The following is a 17,721-nucleotide window of genomic DNA, read 5'->3' on the forward strand; positions in this document are numbered from 1 at the left end:
CCCGTTTCTACCCACCCACCCCCCTTTTTGCCTGCAGTGCTAACAATTAATACCAGACTTTACACATGTAAAGCAGATGCATTACAGTTGCCACATTCTCAGTTTCCACCCCTGAACTTTATATAAGTGGATTGCTTGCTAAAAAACTGTACCCAAATCAGCAAATGTTCCTTTTTGTTTACAGCATGCCTACTGTAGTTGGCACCATCCCCACTGTGCTTTAGAATTCACTTTCCATTCTAATAAGTAAAGCCTAACAATGTGCCTTCATCTGAGCTGAGACACTGGCACATCAAAACTTCAGCTTGTTCTTGAGCTTGTTCTTTCCCAGCATGTAGGCTAAACAGATCTCTATCTAACTCAACATATTTTGAGACTATTCCAAGTTCTATTGTTTCCTCATCCTGTTAGTCTTTGCTCAGTAAGAAGAGACCCTGAGTAAATCCCTCTTCAGCCTGCAGTGCTCCTGGAAGATAAACCTTTGGGATTGCAGAAACTGATTCATCATGATGCAAGGGCACTGTCATTCACAAAAACTTTCAGAACTGTCACTGAGTTCCCCAAGCCCAATGTCAATGCATAGAATTTCCCCCCCTCAATTTTATCTCTGGTTGAGTCACCTTGCTCCTTATGACTTTAAGTTGAATAGCTTATTGCAAACCTATTTTGGATTGGAATACTTGAAAGCTCTCATTGTAGAAATCATCATCACTCAAACTTAGTCCTAACTGACAGTTAAGAAGTAGGTTCAGGTCCAACTCCCTCTAAGGCAAAAATGAGATTTTTGAATATGCGTTAGCACTGATGCACCTTATTTAGGGAGGAGGCTGTATAAGTGGGTTCCAGTAATTAGGATGGGACTTATAATGGTTCTCTGGGACATAGAATAGAAGTAGCAAGCAGCACTGAGCCATATTGCAATTCCACCATCCTGTCCATCTCTATTAAGCTAAGCAACAAGAATGAGAAAAGCTTAAATAATTCTGAGTAACTCTGAGAATGAACAAAGGTCTTTTTGTCCCTGCTTCCATGTTTTTGTCATTTAATGTGTCCATATGTGTGTCCATTTGTTAATTATATTCCTTAGGCTAAATGTCTTACTTTTAAAATACTCCCCTGCCCTCTAAGTCTGACCCAGGTCATCTTGGGTGCAGCTGATCCCACATTGACAGCAATACATGGAAGCTACATAAGAGAAAAAAAAATCTAGGATCTATGGTTTTCTTAGTTCCATTGTGGTTCAGTTAGCCTCCTATACTTACAGTGGAGCTGGCAACAGCTCTAACCTCCCACTACTGTGGCCTTTTGTATCTTGACCTACTAGCTTTAAATACCTATCAAACAAGCTTACTTCCTGAAGACACTAAAGCCTTGACACATTCCTCCCTATAGAATTCTCCATCAAGAAAGTTCTTGGGAGCCTCTAATAAAAATGTGCATGAGGTGAACAGCTGTTCTGATGCTAAAGACTAGGTGAGGATTTCTGCAGTTGGGGAGCCCCTCCACCTTCGCTCCACCCAGGCAGGAAAATGAGAGCGCTGTCTCAGGATTGTTCACTTCACTTATGAACTAGGTAGAACAGCAGGTATGATTTATGTGGTTGGGCAGAACCTATAGTAATCCCCTAAATCATCAAACACACACACACACACACACACACACACACACACACACACACACATCACTCAGAGGTTGCTTCTGACTCTGTACTCACACACACACATCACTCAGACGTTGCTTCTGACTCTGCTCACACACACACAAACACACACACACACATACACACACACACACAACACACACACATCACTCAGAGGTTGCTTCTGACTGTGCTCAGAAATTGCTCTTGGAAGGCTTGAAGACCACATGAGATGCTGGAAATTGAATCAGCATCAGCAGCAAACTAGCCAAATACCCTACCGATTGTCCTATTGCTCCAGTCTCCTAGATTGTTTTTTTCCAGGCTTGAGACTTAGAAGCAAAGGGGTTTCTGACCACAACGGTTCTGTTTCACAAGACAAAATGCTAAAACTGGTGTTTAAATGATCTCATTTTTCAACAACCAACCCACCTCTGCTTCCTAATGCTTACTATATTGCCTGACATCAAAACCTCCTAGCTATTAGTCCTTTCTCAGCTCTCTCTCTCTGCCAACTTGCAGATCTTGTTCACTTTGATATCCCCTCCATCCACGTAGAGCTTGGGTCAACACTACGCCTGAGTCCTCTGGAACATGTGCGGAGACATTCAGTGACTGAGAAGAGGAACTCGGAGGAAGAGTCTGAGAGCACCGCCCTCTGACCTGGCACCTTGACCTGAAAATGTACATATATGGGCCACAGGCAGGCAGGCAGGCAGGCAGGAGCATGTCCAGGCTTGCCAAGTGTTTTTCTTTGTTGGCTTCTTGCTGTTACTACCAACATTAAGTTGGAGTTTTTGCAGGAAATTGTCCTCTCCAACCTCTGCAACTTGTGTGGCACATGGTGGTGGTGCAGATTCTCTTTGTTCCTGTTAGGGGTTAACTCTGGCCTTTTGTTGGATCTCACCTTTTGAATTTGTGGTTATTTTGACTCACTTTCTGTCTTCATGCCAAACAATACTTCTTTTTTCTACCCAAGGATATACCTGTCAGCAGTGTCACTAGGGATATAGTGTTTCCTGTTAGACGTGAGGGCTGCTACCTAAAGCTCTTGACTGATAAGATACAGTGCAACAATATCAACTTAGGGGCTACATAGTCATACAGACTCACAGGAGAGCCTTTCATTTACTGTTAGCTTGTGCTGGAATTCTAAAGTACAGGTGATTGACTTACCTTTCCGTGCCCACTGACAGGGAGGCCCAGCTCTAAACTAAATGGCTTAGAACACTTTCACTTCCTAACAACTTCCCCTCATTGTCTACACTGAGTGACTGAAAGCTCCACTTACCTTATTTTATTTCTGAATTTAAAAGCAAATGACCATAAGGTTGCCTAGAGATGCCTAGAACATCTCCACATGCTCCTAAAAACATGAAATGTCTTGACATCATTCCACCCCTGAAAGGTCCCAGGGGCACCCAATTTACTTGGTACACAAGGTTCAGGATCATCTCTTCTTTCTGGAGGTCACAAATGAATAGCAATAATTCTGTTACCCAAAACATGGAGAGCAGTGGAATCAACATTCAGAGAGCAGGACTTTGTAGTGGCCAGTGTTGTGGTGTACCTCACTCATCCCTTTCTCATGGAATTCTACCCTTTCTCATGCGAAAAATAACATGGAGCCCTTGGGAAGTTAAGTCACACTGAAGGAAGTGAAAAAAAAAAATTTGCGTCATGCATGCATAAGACAAAATTTTGCAGTTTTATCCTTTTAAAATAGATATATCTGTACATGATATATTTGTATATATGAAATCTCTCTATATTTGTTTAATTTGAGCCATTAAATCTAAATTAATGTACAGATGTACAATGAAACAATCAAATGCTTAGTTATTTTTCCCAACACAGTGTAAAATAATCTTCCTCTTCCAACAGAATTTAAAAACTTTTGATGTTTGCAGCTTTGCTCATTTTCTTGTAAAGGTGGTTCAGTACCAATTTGTAACAGAGCCCAGGGATTGAAAGTTACCTTTAAATACATGTACAAATAGTTGTCTAAAGTAATGTTATTAAAATACATTTATTATACCTGAGCATAGCCTACCTCCTTGTTTTAATAATTAACTTGTAAGAATGACCATTCCTGGGGCCGGGTAGGTGGCGCTGGAGGTAAGGTGTCTGCCTTGCAAGCGCTAGCCAAGGAAGGACCGCGGTTCGATCCCCCGGCGTCCCATATGGTCCCCCAAGCCAGGGGCGATTTCTGAGCACATAGCCAGGAGTAACCCCTGAGAGTCAAACGGGTGTGGCCCAAAAACCAAAAAAAAAAAAAAAAAAAAAGAATGACCATTCCTGGGTTCTCTCAGGAAGGAACCTGAGCTCTCAGGCAGGGAAGGGTAAGTTCTTATCCATGTCTCTCTTGTCACCTGAGTTTATAGCTTTTTCTCTATTTCCCTGGGTAGAATAAATACTGGATTTACCTTTTAAAATTCTTAGTTTTCAACACTAAAGTCAGTAGAAATAGTGATAGACACAGTCCACCATGATACTTTTCAATACCTGCCAAGGTAACAAGTGATTTTGATGCTCACTATGAAGAAGGAAGAGCACATCTACCTATTGTCTCTTCCACCAAGAATAATGAGAAGACCAATTTTTCCCTGAATAGGCTAGTTGCACGCCACTGATGCAGACTTATATAACTTGATTTCTGTCAAAAAAAAAATGTTGGTGAAGGATGGTTGCTGCTTGAGGGTAGGCTCCAAAGATCTTCACTGCAATCAGATGCTAACAGCTACTTCTGTTTAGTGATGGCACCAGAGTAGGGCAAAGCACTCAGGTTCCAAATGAGATCTTTATTGCCATCTATTTCTTTGGAAATACTACTCCTTGAATCTTGAATACTTACTTCCTATCCAGAGCCACTTGCTGTGACTTGCCTAGTCTTTGTTAAGCAGAGAAAATACCTGGCTTGGGTGGGTGTGCTATTTTCCCATGCTACTTCTTTAAAAATCAGTTTGTTAGAGGAAAAGCTTCCTTCTCCTTTTCTTCCACTTGGCAACCTCAACCTCTTGTCCCCTGACTTTGCCAAGCACTGAAGAAATATCTAGTAGGACAGTCCTTTCGTTGTGCCCCAAGACAAGGTTCAGCTACATACACATTATTCTGAGTGCCTTCAATAGGCACCCTCTTAATTAACACAGAGAGCAAACTCAGTGCTCCTATGGAATAGAAATCATAGTCCGTGGAGTTCGTGGTCATTGCTGAATCTTTATTTTGCTCTGACCTTCTTGTTCTCTGGGCTCTGAGGTTCCATCGTGTGGGACCTTTTTTGCTGGGGCTTACTGTTTTCGGGACTGCCCGCCTGCTCCTTAAGGAGTGCTTCCCGAACCTGTCGCAATTCCCGCTTCTCCTTGCGTTCCACCATCTCCTCAATGTCGCCAGCAAAAAGGGCTTTAAGTGGGGCTGTCAACTTGGGGACTGTTGAAAAATCCCCAAAGCAGACCTAAGAAACGAAGACAAAAGATAAAGCATACCTCAGAATGTGGGAGGGAGAGGGGTAGGCTGGAGTGCAGAAATCATAGGCTTATAGAGTGGTACCATTTCCCTTTTTTATAAGTCAAAAGCAGGGAAAAGGTTGGGGATATGGCTCAAGTAATAGAGAGCATGCCTTGCATATGTAAGACCCTGTGTTTGAGCTCTGATACCATGTACCCCCCTAACCTAAGCACTGCCACAAAGAACCAACAAAAACAAGATGAACAACAAAAATAAATAAAAAGAAAGAGGGATATGGATTCCCAATTTCTAGGAAGAATGAATAGGCAAACTGAATAGACCTAAGGAAATATCTATTGAATGGGTAAATGGTCAGGTCACACTGCTTCCTAGAAAGTCTGTGGAGGGCATTTTTATCAAGTCTGGTGAGAATTTTATATCCTCCTTCAGGGTGCATCCAAGTGGGAATTGTAGATGAAATGTTTCCTTACCCTAAGCTATTCCCACATATCCCCTGTGCCACACAAACCTTCATGTGATCAAAGGCAATTCCAACTTTCTCATTGAAGTCAGAACTGAAGAGAGGAATCTTAGCATAACGTTGGCTGAAGTGATTCAACATGATGAACTCCGCATTCATCCGCATCCCTACACCAATAGCTTGAGAGGTAGTGCTGCAAATAAAGGATAAACTAAAGATGAAATACAATCACAGGGCAGAACTTCAAAGAGGACCCAATAAAAACTCAGACCTAAATTCAAAGAATTCTCAGGGAAGGTTCATAGATTTCCTCATTCAGTACTGTTAAGTCAACACAAACTATCCCAAGGTTACTCTTGTTACTCCCAAAGTCCAGGGTTTACACTATTTAAACTTCCCATCACTGAGGACATCTAAGAAAATAGGGAGCTTCTTACTTGAAGTATTACTCTTTCATAAAAACAAAACCCAATATCCAGCTTCCCATATTGCTTAGTTTATTCTAGTACATTTCCAATCCTTTGAAAACTATTCCTTCTCCTAGAATTTGCTTAAAAAACTGCAGAAATAAAGAAAAAGCTGCCAAAGGAAAACCAGAGCCAGCTTAGAAGAGGAGCCTCAATGGCCCCATGAAGGGAGGGATATGCAGTCTCTCACAGGAGGGCCTCATGTTACCTTAGGGCAGGGGTTTCAAACTTGTGGCCACAGGCCGTTTGCAGCCCTCAGTACAACATTTTGTGGCACTGCCCTAGAGGAATCTTGTTGGTTTGTTTTAGTTGTTTGGGTCACACCCCCTAATGTTCAAGGCTTACTACTGACTTTGAAATCAAGGATCACCCGACTTTGCCTCCTGCGGCCCCTAGGTGAATTGAGTTTGAGACCCCTGCCTTAGGGGAAAAGACTGGGAGAGAACAGCTCAGCAGTTTATACTACCTGTGTGTCTTTTCCACAGCCTCTTCTTCCAGGCCATCTTCCAAGGTGGCTTCATGTATCAGGAGTGTGGCATCTTTCCCTAGGAATAGGTACAGGAATGGGGGTAGGATCCTTTGCCTACAACCTACCTTACTGCCCTGCCTGTTATTTATCTGCATGGTAAATAGTAGCATGACACTATACTGTGACTAGAGAGTCAGCTGATCTGCTATTTTTCTTTATAAGCTCACCTCCACTGACCTCCCCAGCTCCATGAAGCCCAAAGTATCCACACTGATTCCTCTACTCACCCATCTGGATCAGAGCTTCACATGGCATGGTGTCCCCTGAGTAGACTACTTTCCATCCAGAGGTGTGGACCAGTGCACAGCCAAATGCATGTTTGCAGTGCCGAACCAGGCAAGTCTGGAACTAAAGGAGAAGTAAAAGCTCTTGAGATGACTTCTTACTCTTAACACTACACCCTGTCATACCATGAATAACCCCCAAACACACCCATGATGACTTCTTTACCTCTTCTAAATCACATGTTTCCAACAACAAAGCAATCAACTTCTCAACTGTGGGACTGGAGACCTCAGCTCCTTTCTGAAGGCATTTGGCAGGAATCATACTATGCAAAGAGAAAACATTAAAAATAAATAATTCTGAATTCAAAATTTAAGTGTCTAGTTGGAGTGTGGCAAAAATCATTTTATCAAAGAACATAATGTGAATCAGAGTCAAGGCAATGAGAAAAGGGTATCATAAAAAAACAAGAAATGCAATCCCCATAATATAGTGTGTGTGTGTGAGAGAGAGAGACAGTAAAAGAGAGTGAGAGAGAGAGAAAAAGAAAAAGAGAGAGAGAGAGAGAGAGAGAGAGAGAGAGAGAGAGAGAGAGAGAGAGAGAGACACGCAGGCAGCAAGGAGAATAGGAGGGAAACCAGGTACACTGGTGGTGTGAATGGGGGATACACTGTAAGACTACCTATTCCTAGGGAAAGATGCCACACTCCTGATTTTGAACGATTTTTTAATCACAGTATTTAAATAAAAATTTAAAAAAGTATCTAAAAAAAGAAACTACTCCCCTACCTCCAAAAGAGTAGGTATTCCCATGATGCCCATCATGGACATCATATATAAAACAAATATTGCTTCTGTGATTCCAGCTGATAAATTTTCCATACAGATCATGAAAGGACACAGGCAGATGGATTCCTCTTGGGAGTAAGAAAATTAACAACTCCTTCGATGTATCTACATGGTGTAGATGGTCTATGCTACTGCTATTCAGGAACTAGTCCCTGAAACTATTTCATGAAGAAATATTGACATAAGCCTAGAAACTGGAAAAGACTGTTCTAAAGGCTGAGAAAAAATATGCCAAAAGACATTTAAGTGGAAACCATCAAATACTTTCTGTTCAAGTCAAAGAATTTCTTCCCTTCTTCTATCTGGGACAAATTAAGGGTAAACATGCTGGGGAATATTATTCACATTTCCAGAAGCAACACTTTTGGGGTGTAAAAATGAGAGGATAATAGCTTTCATATCAGGGCGTGAAGTACTCACTTCACGTGATGCAAAATCTGCTGGCATTGATTGTGGTACTGCTGGAGCCATGCCTTCAACTGAGTTGGGGCAACCACTAGCAAAGGGCAAAATGGCTTTCCCATAGAACTCTGAAATGAAATCGAGAGGCAAATCAAAACTATAAAACCATCATTAAATTATTTAGAATAAAGAAGATATGATTATTGTTTAATTCACTTTAGTTCAAAATGTCAATAAAAATAAATGCTATACTAACCAAAGCTCGTTCTCTCTGCAGCAGGATATTTATCAAACCCTGGAAGGAAAAGGGAGAAACAGGTTACTCATTTGCAAACTCACTATATTCTTCATTTCAGGTTCTAGAATATCTTCCAATAGTTCCAAACTCTTTACTGCTAACATCTCACTATTAATGTCATTAGCATACACTGGAGACCTGTGCCTCTTTAACAGCACAATGTGACCATTAAAGTGAAAGCATTGTCACACATCTTTTAGGATCAAGTATCTTTTAGGAGTCCAGGTTTTTCTTCCCTAGCTGTTATTTTCTTGGAGCATGCCAGATATAGCAAGACATGATGGATGAAGGCATAAAACTCCAACTTTTGCCTGTTAACCAAGCAAACATAATATTCTAAATTAAGCATAAACACAAGTTTGAAACCAGGTGGAATGAAAAATTATGAATATTGTAGAATGGAAGCTTTCTCCAGGATAGTAGCCCGTGGTCCCCTGGCACTCACTGTGTGATGATCTGCATGTAGATGGGACACAAACACACCAGAGAGTGTGCTCAGAATCTTGTCCACTTCATCCCCAAAGTGACGGCACAGCTGCCCAAATGTACCTTCACCACAATCCAAAAGCAAAGACTTCTCAGAACTACAGAGAAAAGAAGAGTCACCATTAACAGTAAAAACTTCTAAAGGGTTAATTTGTGTTGCAGAAAGATCAGACATCTGTTGTCATAATTTGCCTGCCATACTTTGCTTTTTTTTTGAGATTTATATAAAGAAGCGTTTATATAGAGAAGGCAATTTTCCATCCTCAGAAAAAACATAATTCAAACCCTGAAGCCCTTAAATATTAAGTTACACAGCACTACACGAATATCTCACATCAAAATAAGAGTGGTAGGTAGGGAGGCAGGTAGGGAGTTGTTTGCCTTGACCACAGTCAACCTAGGTATAATCCCAGGCATCCCTTAAGGTCGCCTGAGCCTACCAGGAATAATTTCTGAGCATAGAGCCATAAATAACCTGACTGCCACCAGTGTACCCCCACCCCTCCAAAAAACCATTAAATAAATAAAAGTTCACAATGAATTAAAAGGCAAAACAGAGGCCAGAGCAACAGACAATGAGTAGAGCACTTGCCTTACATGTGTTCAACCTGGGTATGACCCCTATGTGGTCCATATGGTCTCCTGAAACCACCAGGAGTGACCCCTGAGAGTAGAGCCAGAAGTAAAGCCCTGAGTACAGCTGGCTGTGGCTCACTAAAACAAACATAAAGGGCAAAAAAATTCATCAGTGATGACAATGGCTAATATTTTAGTTGACCCTAGTAATATCAAAGATGAACACTGTATACAAGACCTAATTAATTACCATAAATTTGTTGTTTTTTAGTTTTAGAGCCATACCTTGCAGTGCTCAACTTAATGCTCAAGGATCACTCTTGATGGGGCTCAGTGGATCATGCATGGTACAAGGTATCAAATGTGGTTGGCTGCATGCAAGGCAAGTACTTAACCTCTTGTACTATCTTTTTGGTCCAGCCATCAGTTTTTGTTCCCTGAGGTTTGGGTCATTAGCCATGTTCTCAAAGCTAGTGGTACAAAATGGTTGCAGCTGATCCTCCAGGAAAATTAATTAATACAGCACTACTGCATTTGAAGCTTCTGATCCACTTAGTCTCCAGCAGGGTAGAGTTGGTAGTTCAACTCCAAAAACTCTTGGCTGCTGAAAGGTGGCAGCCATAGCACCTCTACTTTTATAAGAGTCACGTCTCCTTTAGTTGTCTCCATTCTCTGGAAAAAGTCAGGAGTCTGAGGGATACTTTACTCCTCAGAGAACTGATATACATTCTTTAGAGGGAAAAACTGACATAGGAAAGAATAACTAGAGATAATGTCTCTGCAGCAGGCTTAACAGGGCATTCTAAAGATTTTGAGGCTTCTCAAGAGGAAGCCCACTTTGCTAAGCATTTTACCTTTTATGTGAAGAATCACTGCACTGGTACTGTATAGTCTCAGTTTTAAGAAAACATCATATTCGAAGAGTCATACAATGCATAATTAGCTTTCAGTCAAGGACAAAACAGGTGAAATACATATATAAGCTAGATGTGTACTAGGTTATGAAGCCTCTTATGACCCTCTTGGCTTTTGCACATGAACAAAGTAAATGAAGTAAAATTCATAGAACAGATCTCCATCATAAAGTGATGTGTTGGTTACCAGAGTACAACTTATAATTGTTGTGAACACTTCACCATTGGCAAATAAGATGACAAACCAGAATTGTAAAATGAACCTTATTTTCTTCAGATGCTTTGATTAATCTCTCTGCAGACAAATAACAGCATGAAAACCCCAAAGAATCAACTTATCTAATAAATCACTTAATCAAAAGGCTGAACATATAGCAGACACATAAAATGTGGAAGGTGGGAATGGCATAAGTAGGGCATTTGCCTTATATGCTGCTAACCGAGTTTGATTCTTGGCAGACCATGTGGTCCTGAGTCACCAGGAATGATTCCAGAGTGCAGGACAGGGTAAGTCCAGAGCACACCAGGTGTGGCTCCAAAATCCAAAGTGGAAGACATTTCACACCAAAAATGAAAGTCAGAAACAGAATAGGAAACAAAGTTCAGCTTGCATTTGAGGCTATAGAACACTCATCAGACTTCAAGTTCAGATGAGTAGCTTACAGTAATTTGACTGTTCATTAAAAAAATTTGCCTGGGAAGATGTTTTAAAAATCTAGCATGTTTCATGATAGATGAGTGTTTTCTGGGAAAGTAGTGATACCTTATGTTGACAAGTGTAGAGCTGACATTTCGAATCTTCATTGGGATAGCAGATCCTGTTCCAAGGAATATGATTTCTGGATATTGTATTTTTTTCTCTAGGGAAAAACACAGGTACAGGTGTTCATTTATGGAGTAGTCAGACTGTGAGATACGCTTATGTCTATTTTCCCAGAAGGTGCTGGTGGAGCAAACAGACAATTCCCTAATAATAAAAGCAATCTGGAAGGGAGAAAAAAATGAAAAGCATAGCCTCTTCTTCAAGAGAATAACAAACTTATGTTTGTGTTGTGAACTGCCATTTATCAAAAGGGTCTGTTATTTACCGTGCATCCAGCTCATCCTGTGGCTCTGATGATGCCCCAACCAGGCTGGAGCAATAGCACAGCGGTAAGGCATTTGCCTTGCAGCCAACACAGGACCCCAGTTCAAATCATGGCATCCCATATGGTCCCCTGAGCCTACCAGGAGCGACTGCTGAGTGCATAGCCAGGAGTAACACCTGAGCACCCTTGGATATGACGCAAAAAAAGCCTCAAATTTACAGGGCAGCAAAGTGGTTCAGAAGAGCCCTTTGTAGACAGGAAGCAGAGCCAGGATTCAAATCCAAGAATATTAGATTCTGAAACATGCTCTCAACCAGCTTACTAGGTACCATATGTACATCTGCAAGAACAATTTCTATAGTCTTTAGCATAAAACCAATAATCTAAGCATAAACCCAGAGTAGTGAATTTTTCCATAATGCAGATGAAAAGTCCATGATGAGAGTAAAGAAAATTTCCACTTGCCTGTTACAGGGTGATTTCTACTGAAAGCCCATTTGGAAAAATGACTTTTCTCAAAAACAAAAACAAAAACAAAAAACACAAAAACAAAAAAAAAATACCTTCTACTCTAGCAATCCTATTATTATCATTAGTGTTAAATAAAAAGGAGCAAATTTTATGAAGTATCACTAACTAAAGAGCAACAACTGGAATGACATAGCCAAAATCTTCCATGGACACATAGGGCAAACCCAAGACTATCCTCAGCTGGCCAAATCCTTGCCCAAAGTTCTTTACACATGTCTCCCAGGAGTTCCCAAAATGTATCTTTTAAGATGCTATTAATCATTCATTCCCATTTAACTGATTTAAAAGGGAGAAACACAATGATATCTTTTTAAATCGAACTACAGATTAAATAAGTAAAGCCACTTAGACTGTGCTATAATAACTTTCCATTTGGCACTATGCAAAAAGAAAACAGTGGCCAGGAGAATATGTCTTTCCTCACCTGCTGGGATAGAACCATGTTGTATAGTCTTCCTGTATTCCTGAACACTCTCCTGAAAATTGGGGAGTCCATGAGCCTCAGCAACAAATTCATCAGGATTGCAAGTAATAACAGCATCTCTGTAGAGAGAAAAGCATCTGAAGTGACCAAAGTAGATGCATTGTCTCACCAATTTGAATATCCAGAACTAATGCATTCATCTGCAGAAATACCTTTACAATCAAAAGGAAAGACAGTATAACCAAGACCTAAGGCAGTTCTGTAGTCTTATGAAACTTTTAATTTGAGGCCAGAATGATAGCACAGCAATAGGAGTTTGCCTTGCTAACTCAAGACCAACCTGGATTCGATTCCTGGCATTCCTTGTAGTTCCCAACCCTGCTAGAGTAATTTCTAAGCGTAAAGCCAGTTTGTGAGCGCCTGGTGTGGTCCCAAAACCCAACTCCTCCCAAAATAAAAATCTTTATGTAAAGTCTTCAAGAATTATGAATAGCTCTAACACATGATAATATTTCTGCTCAATGTTTAATAACCCCATAGAGTTGATATTTGGGTCCTGTGTATCTTTGACTTCTAGATCCACTAGCATCTCCTCCCAAGGGGTAAAGAAAATAGGAGGGCAAAATAAGCTGAAAACCATACTGAGATTGAAGTACATACAATGAAAACACTTGGAAATCACTATGGAAATAATTGTGAAGGGCCTGACTCGGTGCTCTGGGGCAGAACCTAGTAAAGCAATTGCTAGCCCTACCTACAAGGAGCAACCAGAACTAGAACAGTGATTCTTCAACTTGATAAGTATCAAAATTACCTAGGAGCTTACAAATTGAGTCCTAGGTATAGCTGTCAAGGATCTAATGTGGGTCAATCACAGCTTTTTAGCTAAAGAATATTGATTATGTAGGTACCAATAAAGTAATAAAAAAAAAGCTTTAGAGTCCCAAGATATCAACTCTGCAATACCGCTCACAATATACTCTAAGAGCTCCAACAACAGTATAAAAAACAAACAAACCTAAAACATAGTTCATGAAGAGATGGACACTATACAGTAGGCGGAAAAATGATAAATTATGCAAGCATCAGACTAATAATTAAAGGTTTAGGAAAAGTAAGCACACTAGTGTACCCTTTCTAGAAGGAACTTTATGTTTACTAAGAGCTTTTATGAAATTCCATACTGATTCAATAATCCCATGTCTAAGAATTATTCCTAATTAAGATACACATAAAATATCTATATTTATAGGGCTGGAGCAGTGGCGCAGAGTGGAAAGGTGTCTGCCTTGCTGATGTTAGCCTAGGACGGACTGCAGTTTGATCCCCCAGGGTCCCAAATGTCCTCCAAACCAGGAGCGATTTCTGAATACATAGCCAGGAGTAATCCCTGAGTGTCACTGGTTGTGGCCCCCAAACAAACAAATAAACAAATTCTATATTTAGATATCAAGTATCCATTATTCCACTAAGAGTAAAAACTGAAAGTGTCTCAAATGAACCAATATCCCTATCTCAAGTGCCAATAAAAATCTTGCTACTAAAAATGATATATAATCAACATCAAAAATAAACATTTCAGAACACAAGCCCACCCACACACATTTAAAATACACACCTTAAACATCAAAAATAAACATTTCAGAACACAAGCCCACCCACAGACATTTAAAATACACACCTGTAGGAGAGATTGTACAGTACACAGAGTGTTTCTTCAGTAGCTGACATGGGTTGAAACCTCAGTACCCCACATAGTCCCTCAAATACTACCAGGAGTGATCCCTGAGCATAGAACCAGAAGTAAGCCCTGAACACTGCTGGATGGTCCAAAAACCAAAACACAACAAAAACAGAAACTCATACACATATAACATGTCTACCTGCTGGGCATGTTTTAATTTAGAGTTAAAAAAACACAAGTTAAGGCCAAAGCTACAGTACAGTTGATAAGGTACTTGCCTTGGACTCAGCCAGCCCAAATACAATATTCAATATCTCATAGGTCCCTCATGTACTGCCATAAGTACTTTTAGAGTTTGGAGTCAGGAGAACCCCTGAGCACTGCTGGGTGTGAGCCCAAAACAAACAAATAATAAACCCCAAAACAGAAGTTAACAACCTACTATCTCAAGGTGATGAAATTATGGTATGTCTTTTTAAGTAATAATCATATATCATTATATATCATATATCAGAAAAAAAAATCTTAGAAAAAATAATCATTAGCCACAATTTTCTCTCAACCCAGCCTATGGTCAGCTTGATGTATTTTATAATGGAACATAGTCACATACATTCAATATTGCCTATAGCTCTATCATGCTACTGGGAAGAAGTTTTGACAAAGACCACACATATGGTCCGCAAAGCCTAAAATAATTACTTTCTGGCTCATTACACAAAAAGCCTACTAACCCAACCTAGGCCATTCTACCAGCTACGGAAATGCACACACCTTTGCCACTCTCTCCGAGGACGAAGCTGATACTTGAGGAGACATTCACCTTGAACTATGGGCACATTAAAGGCAGCAGCAGCTTCCTGAAAGAAAAAAAATACACACCATAGAATCAAAGGAAAAGGCAAGGGTCAGGCCATTGAAGAACATTCTGTGATACTACCTTACAGTGGAAACTGGGGAGTTGGGGAAAGATGTCAGGGTGGATGAGGTTGAGCTGTGTTTGAATCTTGTGGCTGCGGAGGTTGTGAACTGATGTACAATTCTCATTCAGGATTAGGTGCTGGGTATCAGGTCCGAACCTAAGGTGAAACATACTGTAAGTTCAGTGTCCTTTAGGAAACATCCTATTTAACAGGTAACACTGAAGACTAGAAGTAATAATGTATAGAGATGTGTTCAAAGAATGATTTATCCACTGAGCACAGTGAAGTATGGTATCCCAAAAGAAGCGATTTATCTGAAAAGGCTAAAAATTAATGCAATTACTGAGACTTTAGTATTTTTCCAAATTCAAATTTGGATATATAGTAAAGACAATAAACATTAAGATGTGATTTATTAAGCCTACAGATAGGGATTTGAAAACTAAATGGAATAAAGGGTAAAGGAAAAGGCACAATGCATGCATTTCTACTGTAGAAGAGGAAGCAATAACATAAACATAAAGACATAAACTTTTTTCTAAAGAAGCAAATGATAATAGAGAGGCAGAGAGCAAAAAACTACTAAGCTTGATGAGGAAAGCCAAGAAGGGAGAGGCCAAAGAATAATCACAATGAAGGCTGAAATGTCAAGTAGAGTTGGTGCTATTAAACTCAACTCAGGTAATTCCTGTACCTAATGCTGGTCATGGCTAATGAAGCCAAGAGGAGAAATTAAAGTAATATCTCTTTTCACTTATTAATTTTGGGTAGATTAAAGGATTCAGAGGGCTATTGTAAAGACTGACGAAAATAAAATGTATAGTCCTCCATATGCTACCAATGTCCAGTAAATCAAATTCAGTAAATAAACCCATTATTTTGTATTTACAAGTCTTTTTTAAGATATATGCATGAAATTATCACCAAAAAGTAGTCAGACCAGAGAAATGGTACTCCAAGTAAAGTGCTTATTTTGTATGTGGCTGACCCAGGTTAATTCCCAGCACCACATATGTTTCCCCAAACTTAGTCAGAAGAGACTTGAGCAAAGACAGGTATACCCCATCGCTAACACTGCAAAAGATCCCAAAATGTCAAGACAGGGAGAAGAAGGTGAAAATGATACTCAACTGAACCCCAGGCCAGTAGACATGCTTACTGTGCCACCTACTGGTAGTGTTCCTTCATGAGACTAGATGTTCTTAATACTGAAAAGTAACAGGAACATCAGAGAAAATTCAGGGAAGTGAGTACGCAATTCTTAAGGAGAAAAGTTTGTATGATAAAAATGTTCAAACCCAGAAAATTTGCCCCATCTTTCTACACATACTTCTAGCCATCCATACCTCTCCATCCACTGCTGATATCTGCTATCCACAAGGACACTCTCTGGGGCCATGTGGACTACCAGGGCCACAGCAGTTTCGGCGTTCCCTTGGTACCTGGGTAGAGGAAAGAGAGGAGCTCTGCTTTGCAAAAATGTCACATACACTAAGAACACACACAAATGTTAATTGTGCAACTAAGAAGGTGCTACTTTTCTCTCTCTACAGTCAGCCCACAGCCTTCATGCTAGTCTCTAGATACAAGTCTGTAGCCAGTGCTGTCTCAGCCTGGAAGAATTTGAACAGTGACACAGGAACAAGATCCCCATGCCTATCTGAGTCTGTAGAAAATATCTAAATCTTTTGCTGTAGATAGAGGCTCTTTTTATCCCTTCTTGTAATAGGATCAGAACTGCAAAGCAGGGCAAGCATTTCCATTTCTACTCCTGCCCCCTTGGCTTCATCTTTTTTGTTTGCCTGTTTTGGGATTATACCTGGGAATCCTCACAGCATACTCCTATAGGGAAGCTTTCTATCCACTGTGCTATTACTGGTCCTTCTCATACCTTTCACAGGCATTTCCTCTAATAAATTTTTGACTCCACCTTCACGTCTGCCTTCCAGGGAGTCCAAAGCACATCTTCTAAATCAACTGTAATCTACCACTTAGAGAAGCAATGATTAAAATAGTTCAAATTTCATCCTTAGTTTTCTTTTAAAAGGTAGTAGCAATTTTGTCTCTCTCACGGAGTCCACACTATGTAAACCTAATGCAATATATCCATGTATATGGCTCTCTGCTTTCATCAGTTGCAGTGACTTAAAAGTAGTTTTGCTGCTAATGGCCAGATTAAACATTAAGCCTATACATCCAAATTTATCCAATGAGAATTTAAGGGAACCCAATAACTTCTAATACTAATTTAAAAGTTATAGCCAGTTGTCTATAAAAATTTGTAGTAGCATGGGGCTGAAGTGGTGGCGCAGGCGCTAAGACATTTGCCTTGCATGTGCTAACCTAGGACAGACTGTTGTTCAATCCCCTGGCATCCCACTGGTCCCCCAAGCCAGGGACATTCCTGAGCACATAGCTAGTATTAACCCCTAAACGTCACTGGAAGAGGCCCAAACTCCCCACCTCAAAAATTGTTGTAACACTAAAAAAGCTTGATAAAAAATTTCCAATAATCCCATCAAAAAATGGAGAAGAGATACAGATATGATTACAAAAGACATGCAAATGGTCAATAGGTATATGAAAAAGTGCTCACATATGACTAGGGAAAGGCAAATCAAAATGACAATGAGATATCATCTCATACCAGTGAGGATGGCATATAGCAAAAAGTCTGGAAACAGCCATCATAGGCAGGTTTGTGGTGAGAAGAAACCCTCATTCACTGTTGGTGAGAATGTTGATCAACCTTTATGGAAAG

The 17,721-nt window shown here is 40.2% G+C and overlaps 2 protein-coding genes across 8 annotated transcripts in view; one reads left to right on the forward strand and one right to left on the reverse strand.

Annotated features, from left to right (window-relative positions):
* ARHGAP44 (Rho GTPase activating protein 44) overlaps positions 1-7,156 on the forward strand; it is a 242,618-nt gene extending 235,462 nt beyond the window's left edge. For 5 of the 7 annotated variants that reach the window (XM_049776841.1, XM_049776834.1, XM_049776837.1 and 2 more), the window contains one exon: positions 2,162-3,681. In XM_049776841.1, coding sequence (XP_049632798.1) covers positions 2,162-2,301 — 140 coding nt within the window. In that variant the 3' untranslated portion in view covers positions 2,302-3,681. Of the gene's footprint in view, positions 1-2,161; positions 3,682-6,722 lie in introns of those variants that run through there. The other 2 variants (XM_049776835.1, XM_049776839.1) reach the window with 2 other exon arrangements.
* ELAC2 (elaC ribonuclease Z 2) overlaps positions 4,836-17,721 on the reverse strand; it is a 31,712-nt gene continuing 18,826 nt past the window's right edge. The window contains exons 12-24 of the mRNA XM_049776844.1: positions 16,307-16,402; positions 14,978-15,116; positions 14,812-14,897; positions 12,354-12,472; positions 11,074-11,170; positions 8,780-8,918; positions 8,293-8,331; positions 8,055-8,164; positions 7,011-7,110; positions 6,788-6,908; positions 6,498-6,576; positions 5,613-5,757; positions 4,836-5,090 (exon numbers count right to left, since the gene is read on the reverse strand). Coding sequence (XP_049632801.1) covers positions 4,857-5,090; positions 5,613-5,757; positions 6,498-6,576; positions 6,788-6,908; positions 7,011-7,110; positions 8,055-8,164; positions 8,293-8,331; positions 8,780-8,918; positions 11,074-11,170; positions 12,354-12,472; positions 14,812-14,897; positions 14,978-15,116; positions 16,307-16,402 — 1,504 coding nt within the window. The 3' untranslated portion in view covers positions 4,836-4,856. The remainder of the gene's footprint in view (positions 5,091-5,612; positions 5,758-6,497; positions 6,577-6,787; positions 6,909-7,010; positions 7,111-8,054; positions 8,165-8,292; positions 8,332-8,779; positions 8,919-11,073; positions 11,171-12,353; positions 12,473-14,811; positions 14,898-14,977; positions 15,117-16,306; positions 16,403-17,721) is intronic.

The sequence above is a fragment of the Suncus etruscus genome, chromosome 7 (genome assembly GCF_024139225.1).
Source record: "Suncus etruscus isolate mSunEtr1 chromosome 7, mSunEtr1.pri.cur, whole genome shotgun sequence".
NCBI lineage: Eukaryota > Metazoa > Chordata > Mammalia > Eulipotyphla > Soricidae > Suncus > Suncus etruscus.